A 17,258-nucleotide genomic window follows, 5' to 3' on the forward strand; every position below is an offset into this window, starting at 1 on the left:
ATGTCTTCCGTTGGTGCTCAAACTTTGCGTGACCGCTTTATCTGACACGAGGAACTTTCTATGTGATTTCCGGAGAATTTTGTTCCGGGACCCCGGAATCCCGAAAAACGTATATTATACACTTCAATTTCAGCCGTTCGGAAGGTCGTACTGGACACTGTTTCTTTTTCTCCCTGTTTTTCAATCACGCGTCCAAGCTCATTTCAGGAATCAACCTGTTCGATTTCAACCTCAAATATCGAGCTTTAACACATTTTTCACGATAATCCGAGTTTCGGTGAATGCTGGTTTGTGGCACACCGGCACCCACAAATGTCTTCCGTTGGTGCTCAAACTTTGCGTGGCCGCTTTATTTGACCCGAGGAACTCTCTATGTGATTTCCGGAGAAATTTGTTCCGGGATCCCGGAATCCCGAAAAACCGTGTATTATACACTTCTATTTCAGACGTTCGGAAGGTCGTACCGGACCCTGTTTCTTTTTCTCCCTGTTTTTCAATTACGCGTCCGAGCTCATTTCAGGAATTAACCTGTTCGATTTCAGCCTCAAATAACGAGTTTTAACACATTTTTCACGATAATCCGAGTTTCGGCGAATGCTGGTTTCAGAGACTCTGGCGTCCCGGAATAAAAAACGTTCAGAAATTACACGGAGGACTAGGTTTCAACAAGAAATATTTCCGGTTTTTTTTGTTTGCCAAAAGCTGACGATTCTTTTGTATATTATTATCCACGGTTTTCGAGCCGTTTGAAATAGAAATACTCAGGAATGGAATTGATTGGAATGAGAAAACATAGGAGTATGAGGTCCAAATCCATACCTTTGAAATTATGTTTGGTTCATTAGAAAATAAAGACAAAAGAATGGAGTTAGAATCCATGGGAAGGAGATAGGTATGGGATTCCAAGCCGTTTGGGTGGAATTAGAATCATGATGAATTCTAACTCCATTCCAAAATACCCCAACTAAACACTGGAATGAGTAGAATCCATTCCATTCCAATCCAAACCTCCCAACTAAACACCCCCTTAAACTTAAAGGCCTTAAGTCTTGCCACTAATGATAAATGTCAGTCACTCTTGATGTGCTTCCTGGCATTTTTCAACCATTATGATTTCATATATATTAATATTAATGCTACAAAATTAAAACCAAAATCTGAGAGATGAATTTATACTTTTTAGTATATGAATTTGGTAAATATGAACACAGTGGATAAAAGCAAGTGTAATCTCTACAAAAGTGTCTGTGTCTGTGTCTCTGTGCCAGAGACAGAGACAGATGATGGTCTCTCTTTGTTCTAAAAGTTCTCCTTGTGGAAATGGAACCGGGTGGTGGTGCTCAGGCTGAATTCTTGGCAAAGCTTTCTCAATGGTTTCGTTAATGTCGGACTTCCGCAATAAAATACACCTGCAGTTTAATTTTTCACCCCAAAACACACCAAATATTAGGAGAGAACTGTAAGTAAGGTTGTGCTGAGTAAATAAAAGTATCATAATCGAGTTTTTGTGTATTTACCTATTCTTTGCGATGCGTGGTCAGCAGCTAATTGAGTGAACACCTTCCGCCAATTAGGTCTTGCAAAATGCGTCTTTATCTGTACAAAGTTTACTACTAAGTCAAGTATTCCGTGTTGAAATACTGTACAAGTCTAGTGATGGAAGGAGGAGATCAAATACCCGGCTTTCAGACACGACATCAACTCCACTCTTAGCATGCTGCAAGGACTGTACCATATGAATAAGTGCTGATCGAGCATCACCTTCTTCATACACACTCGTCAAGTAGTTGTGCATTTCTATCACATTCTGTTTTATTCAACAGGAATATTAGCAAAAATAATCAGTAAAAACAGGCATCAAACAGGCGAAACAAGTTAGGTTTGTATTAAACACCCACATCTGTATCATATTCCGCAATATCATCCATGACACCCTTGAACCAATCGAAGGAGCCTTGTTCTCTGGTCACCCAGTAAAAGTAGGCTCTTTGAGGCCCCTTCCTGCTCTCTATATCCTGCAGTTTTTGCAATAAGATCGTGTTTTTGATTAATAATAAATAACTGCTTCAAGAAAAAAAAAAACATATTCTGATCATACAAATTTATGCAAGGAAGATAGAATACCATATAGCTGTTGTCTTTCAAGTTATTCAAGAGATCCTTGATGATGCTGATAAAGGGAGTTGCACCTATCCCGAGTCCAACGAGCAAGAGAATATCATATTTTTTGTAGTTCTGAGCTGGTGCTCCATATGGACCCTTAATGATTACGTGCGGAAAGCTGCCACAAAAAAAACACTCGATCATCTAGAAACTAAAAAGCTGTTTAATTTATGATGTTGGGGGCCTGGCTTCTCTTACCTAGTTGGTTGAGCCCCATCAGCGTCGTAATCAGACCTTGCCCTTGTTTCCATTCTCATAAGCCTCCCTTTTGCTGGTGGTGCAACAGGAGGCTCACAGGCCTGCATCATATCATAATCATATTATATTAGAGTAGAAAGCAAAATGTTTCGAGCTCAAAAGTTCAACTATGTTCCTAAGACTATTCTGCTGCATTAAAAAACAGCGAAACTTATACAGAGAAAAGCCAAGTATTACTATTAGTGAGCAGCTCAGTTTCTAAATATCAACTGCAACATCATAACCCTAGTGCTCGAGCAAAGGAGAGTTGGATTTTACAGTTTAAAGATGTACCTTTGCAAATTTTTCCCTAAGTGCAGTGGTCCAGTCACCCAAGGTTCTAATATGAACACTCAAGTAGGCATCATCTGGCGCTGAGGTAATAGAGAAGGGATGCCTGAAGCAAATAGCAAGATCGGGTTAAACGCAAGTCTGCATTAATTTCAAACTGCATTCATGAAAACCAGCAATCGGTAAAGTTACCACTCAAAGCTTGAGATATCTGGACACTTGACGAACAAGTACATTCCACTTTTGTACTTAAAGTTAGGCGGTTTGCTCATATATAATGCAAGAACATTTCCTGTATATATGACAGCCTGCAGTCACAGAGAGTTCTTTAGGTAAAAACTATGCCACTTTTGAATGATTTTTAGCAGACTGAAATCTCAGAGAATTTATTCAAGACCTTAAGGATGTTGACATGATGATTGTAGTCGTGAACGGATGTCAGTGTTCTCTCACTAGCGTAGAGGACAATCGGGAAAACTAGATACATCCATGTCTGCAATATTTGTCATACGTCAGTAATTGATTATCAGTAGATAGATAAGATTCGCATTAGAGAATTTCAAATCAGGCTTATAAGAGTTCACAGTTGTAAGTTTTTGTCGAAGTAAATAGACTTGTGCAAAGATCTAGAAACATACCGTTTTGTTGTACCACTCCTTGGTGAGAAACAGGAAGTAACCGTGAATAACCAACAAGGCAAAGACAACCACCAGCAGATGATGCGCGTACCAGAACGCATTGAAACCAGCCAAGTGAAGAAATGGCCACGGCAACTTGATAACATTCCTCCTGAAAGAGTGAGTTGCCAGAGTAAAGGCGAAACCCATTAGAATTACCATGAGAACTCCTGTAACCCCGGGAATGCTTTCTAGCAAATCCAAATAAGTTGGTTGTGTGTAGTTGAAGTTTTGTCCTAGGTACTGTTGGAACAAGGGTTTCGGGCAATAAATGAGCCGCGGAAAATCACAAGTCATATGCATCAAAACATGCAAAAACGCTCCAACTGTGATCCCAGCTGCTACCATCTTGTGAAAGTTTATATTATCATCGAAAGGAAATATTCTACCGAGGAAGGTTGATCTTAGTCGTGTGAGAGTTCTTCTAGATACCGGAAGTAATATAAGAGCCATGTTAAATTTAAGGGTCTCGGCTGCACCCTTTGCGACACAAACACAATATCCCATGACTTGGAAAGCTGGTTGTTTCTTGTAATAGCTAAACTTGTAGTTGAAGAGGATAGCATTTGTAGCTAACCAAAGCCCAACAACCCAAATTCTCTTCCAGTTATCTAAGGCAAATTCCGCTGAACTAGTGATTGCTTTTGTGACGGGGTTTCTTAGCTTTTTCGGGATCATGGTTTTAGTTAAGGTGTTGGTTCTCTTCAATTGTGTTCCTTCGTCTGTAGACGTCACCATTCCCCTAAGTAATGTATCAAGTTGCCATATCTGCGCATTAACAGAAAGTCTCGTGTAAACAGGCCTAAGTAATGTATCAAGTAAAATAGTTAAATTCTCGATCTAAAAGTACCTCAATATACCCTAGATGATCGGGATCTAGCTCTTCCATGATCAAAGCCGCATATTCTCCTGCCTGCGTCTTGAGCTTGTTTAGTTTGTTAGCCGAGGCACTCAACACTAAAACCTGCATATGTAGTAGAATTGAAGTCAGCTCTGAGGAAATTCTAGCCGAGAGCAGGACATAATAAACATAAGAAAAAGTTGTTTTTTGAATTGATCACCTCGCGAACCTCTTCCTCAGATAATTTACCATCCCCATTCTTGTCACACCTATACAAATTAGGTCCATCATATCGTCACACATAAGTTTACTACGGAAATGAAATACGCAAATTATGTAAGTTAATAGTGAGCTTACTTACATGTCAAAGAAAATCTGTAAGCGGGCATCAATATCTTGGCTAGTCATATCTTCCCAAAACATTCTCATTTCGTTGATTGTAATCCCTCCTGACGAGTCCACATTCCGTCTCCTTGACAATGTATCATACAACTCTGCTGCAAATTCTTTCGAATCCCCCATCCCTTATACCAACAAACAAGTCATTCATTCAGAATTCTTCCACAAAAACCCGAATCAAACAATTTAACAAATTAACCATCCCTACGTCAATGGGATTAGTCTCACTATAGACGGATATATCCGTCTAAAGTGAAAGACGGGTCAAATATGCTTAAAGTAGTGACATTTTTGGGCCCCACCATACAACTTGTTGCTTGTCTTATACTTAAAAAGTGGATATTAGACGGATATCTCCCGTCTATAATGAGAATTTGTGACGTCAATGACCATTCTGTAAATCAAATCAACAATTTGACTATCCAAATTAGTGATCACCGCACAAGGGCGATTTTGATGCTGACGGGACCACATCATCATGAGTATCACATCTGATGATTTTACGAGCTAAGCTAGTTAAAGAGACATCTGAAATTGTTGAATAAATCTAAAATCATAAAAAACAGAAGAGAAGATTAAAAAAAAAAGTAAAATATAAAAGAGTACCAATGACAGCACCAAATTTATCCTTAGGAAGACGGCCGCTAACAGCATTCTGATTAAATCTTTTTTCAACAGGTTTCCAAGAATCGCCATCTTTACCAGCACCGTCGAGAAACCTCAAACTCTTCAAACCTCTAGCAGCACTTGATTGCATTCTTCCCATCGTCTTATTAGGTTGAGCATTAGAAGGACTAGTAGTACCTCCATTGGCTTGCATTCCGAATCGCTTCCTCGCATTACTTCCAATCCGTGTAAATACTCCTGGAGGTTTATTATTGACAGTGCTGCTGCTGCTGCTACTATCATCATTACTGCCATTGCTGTTGATGTTGATGTTGTTAACAGGAACATCAGTCATTTGATTAATCTCGGCGTTGCGAAGCATCCATTTACTTGACTCTCCACCACTGTTATTGGTCATTTGAGGGATCCAACACCCTGCCCTCCTCTTGATTGAATACGCTTCTTTGAATTCTTCAGAGTTATTGATACAATGCTGCTGTTGTTTTAGAAGAAAACAGCTAAAGAGCAAATCTAGGAGATCAGAATAATGATGTTGGAATTTTAGAGAGAGGGAGAGAGGGAAGGTCAATGAGTGAGAGGAATAAGGTTGGGAAGAAGGAGGGAAAATGGTGGGATTGAATGGACAGTTATTTTAGTTATATATTTTAGACGAACTTGTTTTACGTCAAACTCGTGTAAAACCGCCTTACACAAATATTTGTCCTGATTTTAAACCCACATTTCCTTGTCTTTTGAAAGTTTGTTAACATAAATTCGAGATTTGATAGTCTCATACTGTAATTAACTTGGTTTAAGGTAATTATATGGCAATTAAATCATTTTAACCCTCTTTGTAAACGAGGCAGAGTCGTAATTTGTTTGTAGGGGAGGGAATTACGGGTGTACAAGCTACTAATGTAATAAGGTAAATTAGAAAACAAATCGGAGTTTATAACTTACATTTCAAATTGCACAAATTCTCATTGTTCGGAGGGGAGACTGGCTGCTTAGTCGGCTAGCAACCGCACTGGTGGTTGTATATACCTCAACAATAATAGGGGCGAATCTAGAAATAATTTTTCGGGGTGACGAATTTTTCTCATGTTGTTTTATACTCCTACTTGTGTTAACGTCCATATTTATCCATTGATTTGGCCTAATTAAGGTAGTGAATACTACCATTTATCCATTGATTTGGCCTAATTAAGTACGAGTAGTTAAATGCATTTAATCATAAAACAATGAACCGACTGAAAACATGGTCAAGGTTTTCTTCGATGACAAGTTGTTACATAAAAAAAAAATGTCGGAAGTAATTTGATGATGCAAAGACTTTATAAGTTGAGAGAAGCAAACCAAGAATAAGATCCTCACAAAATTCAATGCAGAAATAAAGAAAGCCGAAGATACAAACAAAGTTGTGAAGGTGAGTTGTGAGCACGTTCTCTAGTTCATGTTACCCACTAATATAATTTGCTCTTGCTCTTTGTCTTTGTCTTTACCTAATCTTTCCTTTTATTTATTTTAGGGTTTTGGGTTAGTCACCGTTTGAGCATTGAGACGTGTGAATTCAACATTCAAGTGCAACACGGGACAGGACTATGTGCAATGTGCATGGGAATGTTTTGCTACGTTATTGTAGCGTAGTCTTCTTTTTAGGAAGCTTTTCACTTTAGTACGGTTAAACTAACTTTTGATTCATAAATTTTTGGGATATTTTCTCGTGTATCCCTCAACTTTTTTATTTTCTATGATATATCCCTCTTTTCACGCAAAAAAAACTTTAACCGTCAATAACTCTTGGCTACAAGTTCAGAATACGATAAACTTTTTTTCCAAATTGACCGTCTTTAAGAGGTCTTCCGTTTGAAAAAAAATTCACCGACGTCTCAACTCGTAGTCGGGAATTATGGTCGGTCAAAGTTTATTCGTTAAAAAATGTTTGACCAATCATAACTACCGGCTAAGAGTTCAAAAAGCGGTGAATTTTTTTTTCAAATTGAAGGCCTTGACAAGATAATTGGTTTGGAAAAAAAATTACCCGTTTTCTAAACTCGTAATAGAGAATTATTGTCGGTCAAAGTTTTTTTTGCAAAAAACAAGGGGTATACCATAGAAAACGAAAAAGTTCAGAAGTACACAAGAGAATATCCCTAAATTTTTTTCATAAGAGCGATAGAGCGATTTTGACGAGGGGATATGAATCACTTTACGGTGAAATTACCAATTAAACTAGGTGACATCTGCACTTTGATTTCTAATGTTTGACTGTACTCGGAAATTTTGATAAATTTATTAGTGGTTTATGTATATATTTGTCAGAATTTATCTTACTTTTAAGCTTTCTAAAGTCGATGATTGTGCGAATAAATATTAGAGTTTTATGTATAATGTGCACTTAGGTATTAGTTTTAGAACTACTTAAACATACCTTACAGGAAAATATCTGTTTTTCAAATGATATTTTTTGTAATGTTACGCTTTAGTTGACTTGAGTGAAAAAATCTCAAAAATCACATTACTATAAAGGAATTATTAAGAAAACAAAAACATTGAACAAACAAAAACTTATCTGTGAAGTACTCGGAATAAGACTTTAAGTTATGAGACGGTTCTGTACGACTACAAATACGACTAAGCTATAAATTTAGTGTAGGTATTAATTAGAACACCAATGAGTTGATGTCTTGAATGGATGGCACAACCGTCTCAAACAAGACCTACAGTAACAGCATTGAAAAAGTTCACAATTACAAAGTATTTCAGAAACCAACACAACATATCTATTTACAGGATCATACCGACCAGGTTGATTTACTCTCATGTAACAAAATTTATAGTTTAGTCATATTCATAGTCTTAAAGAACCATCTCATAACTTAGTCTTCAATGTATGACACAACCGCCTCAAACAAGACCTATAATAACCACATTGAAAAAGTTCACAGTTATATAATTCAGAAACCAACGCATCTATTTACAGTATTGTACATTCGGAACACCATACATTCATACCGGCCAGGTCAATTCACTCTCGCATATGTTGTTTTGACAAGAAGTTGCCAACAAGATTTTAAAACTATAGTAACGTTAACTTGATCCCATAATCCACAAACGTGTAGCAATGTAGCATGATGCATGACTGACAATAATAGAACCATAGCTCGAGATAAATAGGGGAGCAACAGTAGCCGTAATACACCACCAAGTTGGATTCGCAGATGCAACACAGAAGACATCATCTCAAAGCTTATGTACAGGGGCATCTCCAAGACGTTTTAACACTCGATGAGTGTCACCAAAAAAGAAAATATTCGACAACAATGCAAAGACTCCAAATAATTTTGGGTATGTTATACTTCTATGAGACTCTACGGGGATGTTTGGTATTAGATGGGATAAGGGAATGGAATCAAGAAAGGGAAAGAAAAGGAAAAGGGATATCCTTTGATTATTAATGTTGTTTGGTTGAAACTGGAAAAGGGGATGATTAAAACACAACCTAACTTAACCACCACAGAAACGACCAAGTTCCACCTGAAGCACCACCTCAACCCGAAACCACCACCACTCATACACTCACCGTACTGTCTGCACCGCCGTTGACACCACCACTCTCGCCGGCGCACCAGCCTACCGTCACGGCCCTTCCCCATCGACACACTTTCAAAACCTTCGAAAATTCACCTTCACCCCTCGCAACCACCCTCCTCCAATGTTACTTTGTTAGTGATGGATGGTGGTAACTGGTGAAGATGAGGGAATGAGGAAAGGGTATCTCATTCCCTTGGGGGTGGGGGAATGAAAATGGGGGAATCAAGGGTAAACCTAATCTGAAATATGGGTAAAGGGAATGAAATTTGAGGTGAACACACATCACGTACGGGAATGGCCATTTTTCATTCCCTTACCCTTTCCCTTTCTTGAAACCACCCAATCAAACGCCCACTAAGATTGTAATAACGAAAAACAGAAACTATAATTATAAAATTATAGATTAAAAATTATAGTAGTCGTAAATAAAAGTGCAAGTACAAATTACCACACCTGTGTGTGTACACCTAAAACTATTACAAGACCCCTCCTCCTAGGTTTACTGGCATCATCAATTTTTTTTTCCTTTGCCACTACAAAACACCCTATGTCCGTTTTGGGAAAAATAACTCATAACTGCCCAGCCTGAGCCCCACAAATGATCATTTCTACTGTAAATTTAGGTGAAAGACATAATGTGACACTCGGAATAGTGACAATATTTACGAAGTTGTGTAACTTGAAAAAACCTACCTATACTGTTGTATTCACAGGGCAAAATAAATTAACTTCATTTCTTCCCAACATGTTAGAATTAGCTACTTTTATGCTCTATATCAGTCGTACACAAAAAATGCCAAACCTCATTACGAATGTAACATACGCTGTCACTATTTTTAGCAGCAGGGAGCTCGACCAGTAAGAGCTTGATTTCAGAATCTGCACGAGAAAACACGCAGACATGAGTGCTTCAACAATGACAAGCTACCAGCATTGCATAATAATCGGCAGCATACAAAGCACTGGAACCTTGCATAAAAAGATTTCCAGATGACGTAATGAGTCAAAGCAAGATACTGTGCTAAGGGTTGTACGCTGTCAGCATTAATCGAAACATTCAAACATAATAAAAATTGATTAAAGCTTGCTCCTAGTTATATCTGAACAAAACACAGTGCTCGATAATTGCTTTCAATTAGGTATGAATGAGAAAACTAGGTCAAAGACGCAACATTTATCTTTGTAAGTGTATCAAGCAAAGCAGCTGAAGATAATAGAATTTGCGTTAAAAGCATCCAGTATAGATATGGAATGCCTTAGTCCAATTAATACAGTATAGTGGTATCCATTTTACTAGTGTTTCTCATCAAGTTCCTTCTCGAGTTCTTTGGAAAAGTTTTCTAGTTTGGCTAGACTTTTAACTTTAGTCCTCTAAATCTATGTTGATCTTGGGTATGTCTTTCCTATGTGTGAGTCATTGTTGAAAATAGACACTGATCTTTAAGCAAAAGGTCCATATAGAAATATAGTGCCTACATTTGAAAGGGAAAAAACCCAAACAATCAAAATTCACTTTCCAAAGCTACCTAACAACAGAACATGCAGAACAACGACTTCTTAAAAGATAAATGTATTTCCTCATGTATACCTTCAAAATATAGTGAATTACGACGACTTACAGATATTCCAAAATCCCAAATGGGGAACAATGACTAATTGACTATGAAACAAAGGAAGTAATACTTTCACAGCAAGCAAGGATATGACACATAAAAAACAGAAGTATGTACTACCTGAAAAAGGTGCATCAAAGGTAGGCTACTCAAGTCGAGCCTGCCATTCACCCTCTCCTATGTCCCATCATCAAAATCTTTATTTTTGGAGTTCTCTTCATTTTTGTTCTCCAAGCAATGTGATCCACTTTCAATCGTAGCACCTTGTTCGGGCATATGGTTGGCCTTTGCTTCACCTTCTAATTTCTCTTTTGCATCATCGTTCATACATGACAGGTCAACATTAAGATCAGAGGTTGGATCCAAGCCAGTAGGCTCCGTATTATCAGCGGAAGCGATTGTGACTTGGTCATCCTGCTCAGAAGCATCTTTCTTCTGCCTCTTCCATTTCTTTGTAGAGGAAGTACCATCATCCTCAAAATCTTCTTCTTCTCTAACTCTATGCAAGTAGACCCAGAGTTTCCTTTCCCCATCGAATTGTACACAAGGATCACGCTCGTAATGCAAGCGATCCAAGGCTCCACTAACCACTTGATTAACCTGGGCATCAGAAACATCTTCCACGACATACTGAGAGTCCCGTATCAAAGTGCAAACATCAGCCCTTGTACCAATGCTCCCTGGTAACCTGGCAGCCGCATCTCTCACAAGACAAAGAATTGTCACATGAGGAGGCCGGTCAGGTTTCAACATGAAGTGATCTCGCGCTTTTGAGGTCGGCTTACCACCACATCTTCTTAACGGAGCAACTATAGATTTTTTACCATCAGCAGCAGTATAATTGAAGGCTCTATCGGGAACAGAGTACCTGAGATGCTCTTCCTTACGGAAATAAGCCCGGACCTCATCTGTGCTAGGGCTAAAGGTGGGCAGACTCTTCTGAGCTCTCAGGTCCTTAAACCTTTCTTTCTCATCAAAGTTGAGTTCCATCAGCTCTGCAGGTGGAGCAGGAAGACTTCCAATTTGCTGCAAGGTCTCTTGACCACATTTAAGCCAATTGGCAAAAGAATCAACCAACTTCACTAGCATTTTACGAGGGATTCTCCAAGCCTCAGGAGAAATCACCTCTTCAATGGGCTCATCATCTGTTGGAGTCTGCGGACCTGGTCCTGTCCAAGACCAGCACTTTGTGGATTTATCATATGATATGAGAGGCTTCCAACCCTTTGCCCCTAAAGGAGCTGTTTTGGATGCAAATACCTTCAAAACTCCTCTGACCAATTCGTGAAGTGGCTCCGGCGTCTCAAGAATTTTGGGATCCCCTGGATTTGATTTAACACGATTCACAATTTCATGGACAGTAAGAGAAGGGATACTCGTTTGTTCAGGATTTGCAGGATTATTGACATCAATTTGTTCACTGGAACCATTTGTTTGTTCTTGCTTTCCATTTTGATCGATAGTTCCTGCAGCAAGAGTCTCGAGATTTTTCTGAGCCTCCGAAGAGTCTACAGTACTGGGAGTTATCAATGAAACCCGTACAGCTGAAAGAAGGTGGATAACTGAAAAAGAGAAGCCAGTATGTATAGTGGGAGTTATTGGAGGGGAAGGCTTCTTTGGTGGTTTAATTTCTGGCTCCAAATCTTCCACTACAACCTCTACAATAGGTTGCTCTGATGGTCCAGCACATGGAGAGCCATTCTCTTCTCGCCTCTTCCTTCCCCGATGCTTCAAGGAAATGGATTCAAAGACTGGTTGATGAGAATGCATATAATCAGATCCTACCTGCTCATCCATTTCTGTCAACCCCTCTTTTCTCTTGTACTTCTTGCCAGTTGAAGTGCAGCCAATTAGTGAAGCATCAAAACGTCTGTTGTCACGCCTTATGGGACTGTCTTCAAATCTAACCTCATTCTCTTGCATAGAGTAGTCTTGCATGTAATTTGACTTACGAGACAGGGTGTCATAACCAACATTTTCTCTCAGCCTTCTTTCAAAAGGGAAGGCACTATTCATGGGCACAGGTAAACCTTGCACTTGTCCATTCCTTCCGAGAACGTAAGATGATATTCTATTCGTATCAACATTTGTATTTCCCAGATCACCATAATAACAATTTTCTGGAAACCGTGATGTGAAATCCTGAGGGACATCAAGATGCTGTGTCTTTCCACTTTGCCTGGTTTTCAAATAATAGTTATCAATCTCTTGACCCTGCAAACGTCTGGCCAAATCACCAATGGTACCGGGAGAAGGCATCACGCCTTCAAACGCCACAACATTTCCCTTGACACTTCTTTTGGCTTGTTTCTCTTTCTTGTCAATTGCTGATCCATACAAAGAAGACCGAGGAGCCTCCAAATAGCCATGCATTCCCCGGTTCGGCATAATCAAATGGTTTTTCTCCTTTTCTTCGGGTTGATCCGATGAGTCTGACTCTGTATCCTCACCTCCATGGAACATTCTTTCATTCTTCAATGAAAACATACTGGACCCTTCATTCCACAATGTACCCCCTCTAATATTATCCTGAAACACTTTTGATTGTTTCCCATGAAGATAATTTCTATCATCCACACGGCTATTCCCCACAGATTGCGGAGTTTTAAATCTGGAATTTGGAACTTCTTTACCCATATTTATTTTCCTGGAATCAACATCCTTGTCTGCATAATTGAAGGACGGATCCATGAAGTACGCTTGTCTCGGTGTTTTCTTACTCCAATAAGGTTCAGCATAGTTACCCATGTTCCCTTTCATAGCCATCTGTGCCGGTCGCCCTTTCAAAGGGCCCATTTGATCTTCATACGTCGGCATCCCATACTTAGCCCTTTTAGCAGGGTCGTAGAAGCCTCTAACATTTGATGGCTTGGCAGTTAACACTTTAATGTCGGACAGTTGATTAATGTTCAAATCTCTTCCATGACCAGAAAATTTAGTCTTTGCGGAATGAAGTGCAGGTGAATAGCTGTCAATATCATATTCACCACCACCGGGTGCTATACGCTTCTTCCCACGCTTCATAGCTTGAACACTATCTATCTTATTGCCCTGTGCAACATTCGCATCCCTCTGGGAAGCCATCTCATATATCCTTTCTTGTTCATCATTGTAAGCAGCTGCCTTACCTCCTCTAGGTATAACGGAGTCTGGGCCATATGAGCCAGTCTTAATACTCTGATGGCCATGGCGGAAACGCGGAACTAGTTCACTCTGCAAAGGAGACTTTGAACCGGCCATTAACAGCCTAGAATTAGGCTTCCCCTCGGCAGCCAATTTCCCTCCACGTGAAAATACATCCACAGCAGGGCTTGTGCCATACAAAGGCTGACATACTACTTTCGACACAGAACTCCTTCCCTTTGACCTCAAATTAGAAATAGCTTCAGCCGATTCCTCCATTTCAGAAGAATCAGAACCAACACCCACATTCTTCTCCCCAGTCAACCTCTTCCGACTTCTAATGATATTCAATACACGTAGTTTCTCTTCAATACCATACCCCTTACATTTTTGCCAAGCATCCCTCATCTGTAGAAAACTGGCAACCATGGAATCCTGACGGTTATGCAAAAAATGATAGTGTTGGTGCAACTGAAAGAAGTTCAGTCCTTGGCGATAAAGAGCAACTCTCGGCTCACACAACCCTCCTTTCAACATACCGTACAACATATCTATAGGATTGCCAAAATGAATATTTCCCCCATCAAAGAGCTCCTTCAGGGTACGCATAAAAATCTCTTGATCCATATCAGGCAAATACTTTGTCAGACTAAACCTCTCCTCCTCAGTCAAGCACTCGTTCCACACCTCCAACGACAAAATCCCGTGTAAATCAGGAAGATCATAAAGCTCAAACGGAATACAACACGTTTGATCACCAACCTGACAAAACTCAGAACCCGTCTCCCCTAGCTCCAACAAATCAAAATCATCCGACCCAGCCCCGGAATCAGCATCATCAAACTCATCATCATCCTCAGAATCCACAGAGTTCTTTGGACAAAGCTCGTCTCCATCACTAGACATACTTTCCCTACTCTTACTACCAATCAAAAACTCGGTATCCATCCTCGATACCGCCACCTTTACGTTGCTCTTTTCAATAGCCATCACACATAATTCACAACACCTCCAAATCAAACAAACTACTTATTCCCAAATCAATTAAACTTCAAAACCCTAGAAATAACGAACCTACGAATCAATCAATTAACATATGAATCAATCACCAGAATAAGAAATAGTAGAATAATACACATCAAATCAAATTAAATCAAAATATCTCTCTAACTTTCCCCAATTCTAACATAATCGCATACAATCAATCGAAAACAAAACAAAAATCAAGCAAATAAAATGATAATAATAAGGATCAAAGAAAATACCTGAAAGTGCGAATAGAGAAAGATGAGCGAAAAAAATGTGAAGGAGGCGGAAATTAGGGGAAATAGCGAAACGCAGGAAACCCTAGAAGTGAGTATATTATTATAGAGATGGAAAGAGAAAGAGGAGGGCGTAGGTATTTATATTAGTATAATAATAATAATATAGAATAAATAGAAGGATGAAGGGGAAAGGGAAGAAGACGAAGAGGGACGTGGAGAAAAAGGAACCGTGAGATGAAAAGACGAAAAAGGACACCAAATAGAGAGTTTTGTTGATGAGGAAGAAGAGAGAATAATAATAATAAGTTAGTACGGAGTATTATATTTTGAGAGAAGAGGAGAGGAGGCTGAGGAGGTATTGAAGAAGAGAGACTAGAGATTCTTGTTAGAGAGACGATGATGACCCGAGTAGAACAGCACATCTTTACAGCACTTTTGTTGTGCAGACCCCTTGAGAGTTGTTGAGACTCTCACAACTGGTTTTTACTTCACTAGTTCACTCTCCCCCCACTCTTCTTTCCTTTTTTGAGTTTTGAGGGACATGAGACTTTTTTTTTTTTTTTTTTTTTTTTTTAGTGAGACTCTTATTAAGTGACAAACTTGTGCCGATCTGAAATGATCCGACTTGAATATTCAGATTTGTACTTGACGAATCACCTGAATTGAGAGCACGAGCTTGTATACGGATATTTATGTCCCGGTACCCTGAAATCTCGAAAATCGTATATTTTATATACTTCTATTTGTGTTTTCGGGAGGTCGTACCGGGTCATATTTCATTTTCTTCCCGTCTTTCAACAACTTGTCTGGGGTCGCTTCATGAGTTACCGTATACGATTTCAGATGTAAATAATAAGTATTAATCCATTTTTAAGGTGTGCCCCATTTTTTTCCCGAGACTAATTTATCGCATACTTGCACCTTCTAACGGCTTCTGTTGATTCTCAAAATTTGTGTGGCGGTTGTATCTGACCCGTTAAACCGTCCGTGTTATTTACGGACATTTTTGTTTCGGGATCCTGAAATCTCCAAAAACGTGTATTGTATACACTTCAATTTGTCCCGTTCGGAACCAAATGGGTTTGGTGTGGTGGTTGCTCACCTCATCCCTTAACCATGAGGTCAGAGGTTCGATCTCTGTCTATAGGAATGAAGCAAACTCTTTGGCCAGCCGTTTACCTCTTCGTGAGAGCACCCGCGGCGAGGGGATTATACACTATTGTCGACGGTGGACACCCCGGTTTACACCCAAAAAAAAAATTTGTGCCGTTCGGGAGGTCGTACCGGGTAGGGTTTCATTTTATCGTTGTTTTTCTACAACATGTTCGGGGACGCTTTATAAGTTACTCTATACGATTTCAGACATAAATAACATGTATTACTCCATTATTATTGTGTACCCGATTTTCGTACGAGACTGGTTTATCGCATACGAGCACCTTCAAACGGCCTCTTTTGCTTTCTCAAATTTTGTGTGGCTGCTTTATCTGACCCAAAGAACCATCCGTGTTATTTACGGACATTTCTGTTTCGGGATCCTGAAATCTCGAAAAACGTGTATTGCCCACTTCAATTTGTGCCGTTTGTGAGGTTGTACCGGGTCATGTTTTATTTTCTCTTAGTTTTTCTACCACGTGTCCGGGGTCACTTCATAAGTTATCGTATACGATTTAAGCCCTAAATAACAAGTATTAATCCATTTTTAAGGTATACCCGATTTTCGCACGAGAGTGGTTTACTACATACCGTCAGCATCAAACGTCCTCTTTTGCCTCTCAGAACTCGTGTGGCTGCTTTATCTGAGGAAACTTAGCTTGTGTTTGTGGAGTAATCTTAAGCTATTTACCTTAATGGTAAATTTGGATTATTTATTTACATTCTTTCATAATGTCGTTATTTTGCTTACTCACAGCAAATTGGCATAATACAGACACGTATGGATTTAACAAGGGAAGAATTAATGCCAAGTGTGTGTGGCATGCCAAGTGTGTGTGGCATCAAAAGAGAAACCATGGCCCGGTATATCTTGACTTTTAGGGTTCCATCCTGGTGGAGGACGAGTTTCAGGTTGTTCAGTTCCCTCTGGATTCTCTGTATCACTCTCAACGACTTCTTCAACATGAGTTGGTTCAGCCATCATAAATTCTGGCATCAAAACCTCGTCTACTGAACATTGAGACGTGACCCGATAAACCGTCCTTGTGATTTACGGACATTTTTGTCCCGGGACCCTGAAATCTCGAAAATCGTGTATTTATATAGAATTTAATTTGTGCTGTTCGGGAGATCGTACCGGGTTCCCGTTTTTCAACATGTTTGGGGTCGCTTCATGAGTTACCGTATACGATTTGAGCCGTAAATAACAAGTATTAATCCATTTCTAAGGAGTACCCGATTTTCTCCCGAGACTGATTTATTGCATACCGGCACCCTCAAACGTCTTCTGTTA

General features: G+C 39.4%; 2 protein-coding genes across 2 annotated transcripts; both read right to left on the minus strand.

Annotated features, from left to right (window-relative positions):
• Positions 1–1,119: 1,119 nt before the first annotated feature.
• Positions 1,120–5,832, minus strand: LOC141590822 (putative respiratory burst oxidase homolog protein H). The gene is made up of 14 exons (XM_074411370.1): positions 5,215–5,832; positions 4,571–4,733; positions 4,430–4,478; positions 4,219–4,332; positions 3,330–4,136; positions 3,089–3,184; positions 2,884–2,999; positions 2,695–2,797; positions 2,362–2,462; positions 2,125–2,281; positions 1,899–2,015; positions 1,679–1,807; positions 1,518–1,596; positions 1,120–1,409 (listed from the first exon to the last, which is right to left on the minus strand). Exons 1-14 carry the CDS (start codon positions 5,630–5,632, stop codon positions 1,300–1,302), a joined length of 2,559 nt encoding a protein of 852 aa, XP_074267471.1. The 5' UTR covers positions 5,633–5,832; the 3' UTR covers positions 1,120–1,299.
• Positions 5,833–9,186: 3,354 nt separating this feature from the next.
• Positions 9,187–15,343, minus strand: LOC141591422 (uncharacterized). The gene is made up of 3 exons (XM_074411736.1): positions 14,810–15,343; positions 10,542–14,618; positions 9,187–9,687 (listed from the first exon to the last, which is right to left on the minus strand). The coding sequence occupies exon 2, from the start codon at positions 14,532–14,534 to the stop codon at positions 10,599–10,601; it is 3,936 nt and encodes a 1,311-aa protein (XP_074267837.1). The 5' UTR covers positions 14,535–14,618; positions 14,810–15,343; the 3' UTR covers positions 9,187–9,687; positions 10,542–10,598.
• Between the last annotated feature and the right edge of the window lie 1,915 nt (positions 15,344–17,258).

The sequence above is a fragment of the Silene latifolia genome, chromosome 7, assembly GCF_048544455.1.
Source record: "Silene latifolia isolate original U9 population chromosome 7, ASM4854445v1, whole genome shotgun sequence".
In the NCBI taxonomy this organism is placed as follows: domain Eukaryota; kingdom Viridiplantae; phylum Streptophyta; class Magnoliopsida; order Caryophyllales; family Caryophyllaceae; genus Silene; species Silene latifolia.

Bases quoted from the DNA above. Each gene is read 5' to 3' on its own strand.
- LOC141590822 (XM_074411370.1), bottom strand. From the start codon at position 5,632: ATGACCAATAACAGTGGTGGAGAGTCAAGTAAATGGATGCTTCGCAAC. The intron at 3,185-3,329 runs GTATGTTTCTAG...CAAATATTGCAG, and splicing joins AGGAGTGGTACAACAAAACG to ACATGGATGTATCTAGTTTT. The intron at 1,597-1,678 runs GTATTTGATCTC...AACTTTGTACAG, and splicing joins ATGTCGTGTCTGAAAGCCGG to ATAAAGACGCATTTTGCAAG.
- LOC141591422 (XM_074411736.1), bottom strand. From the start codon at position 14,534: ATGGCTATTGAAAAGAGCAACGTAAAGGTGGCGGTATCGAGGATGGAT.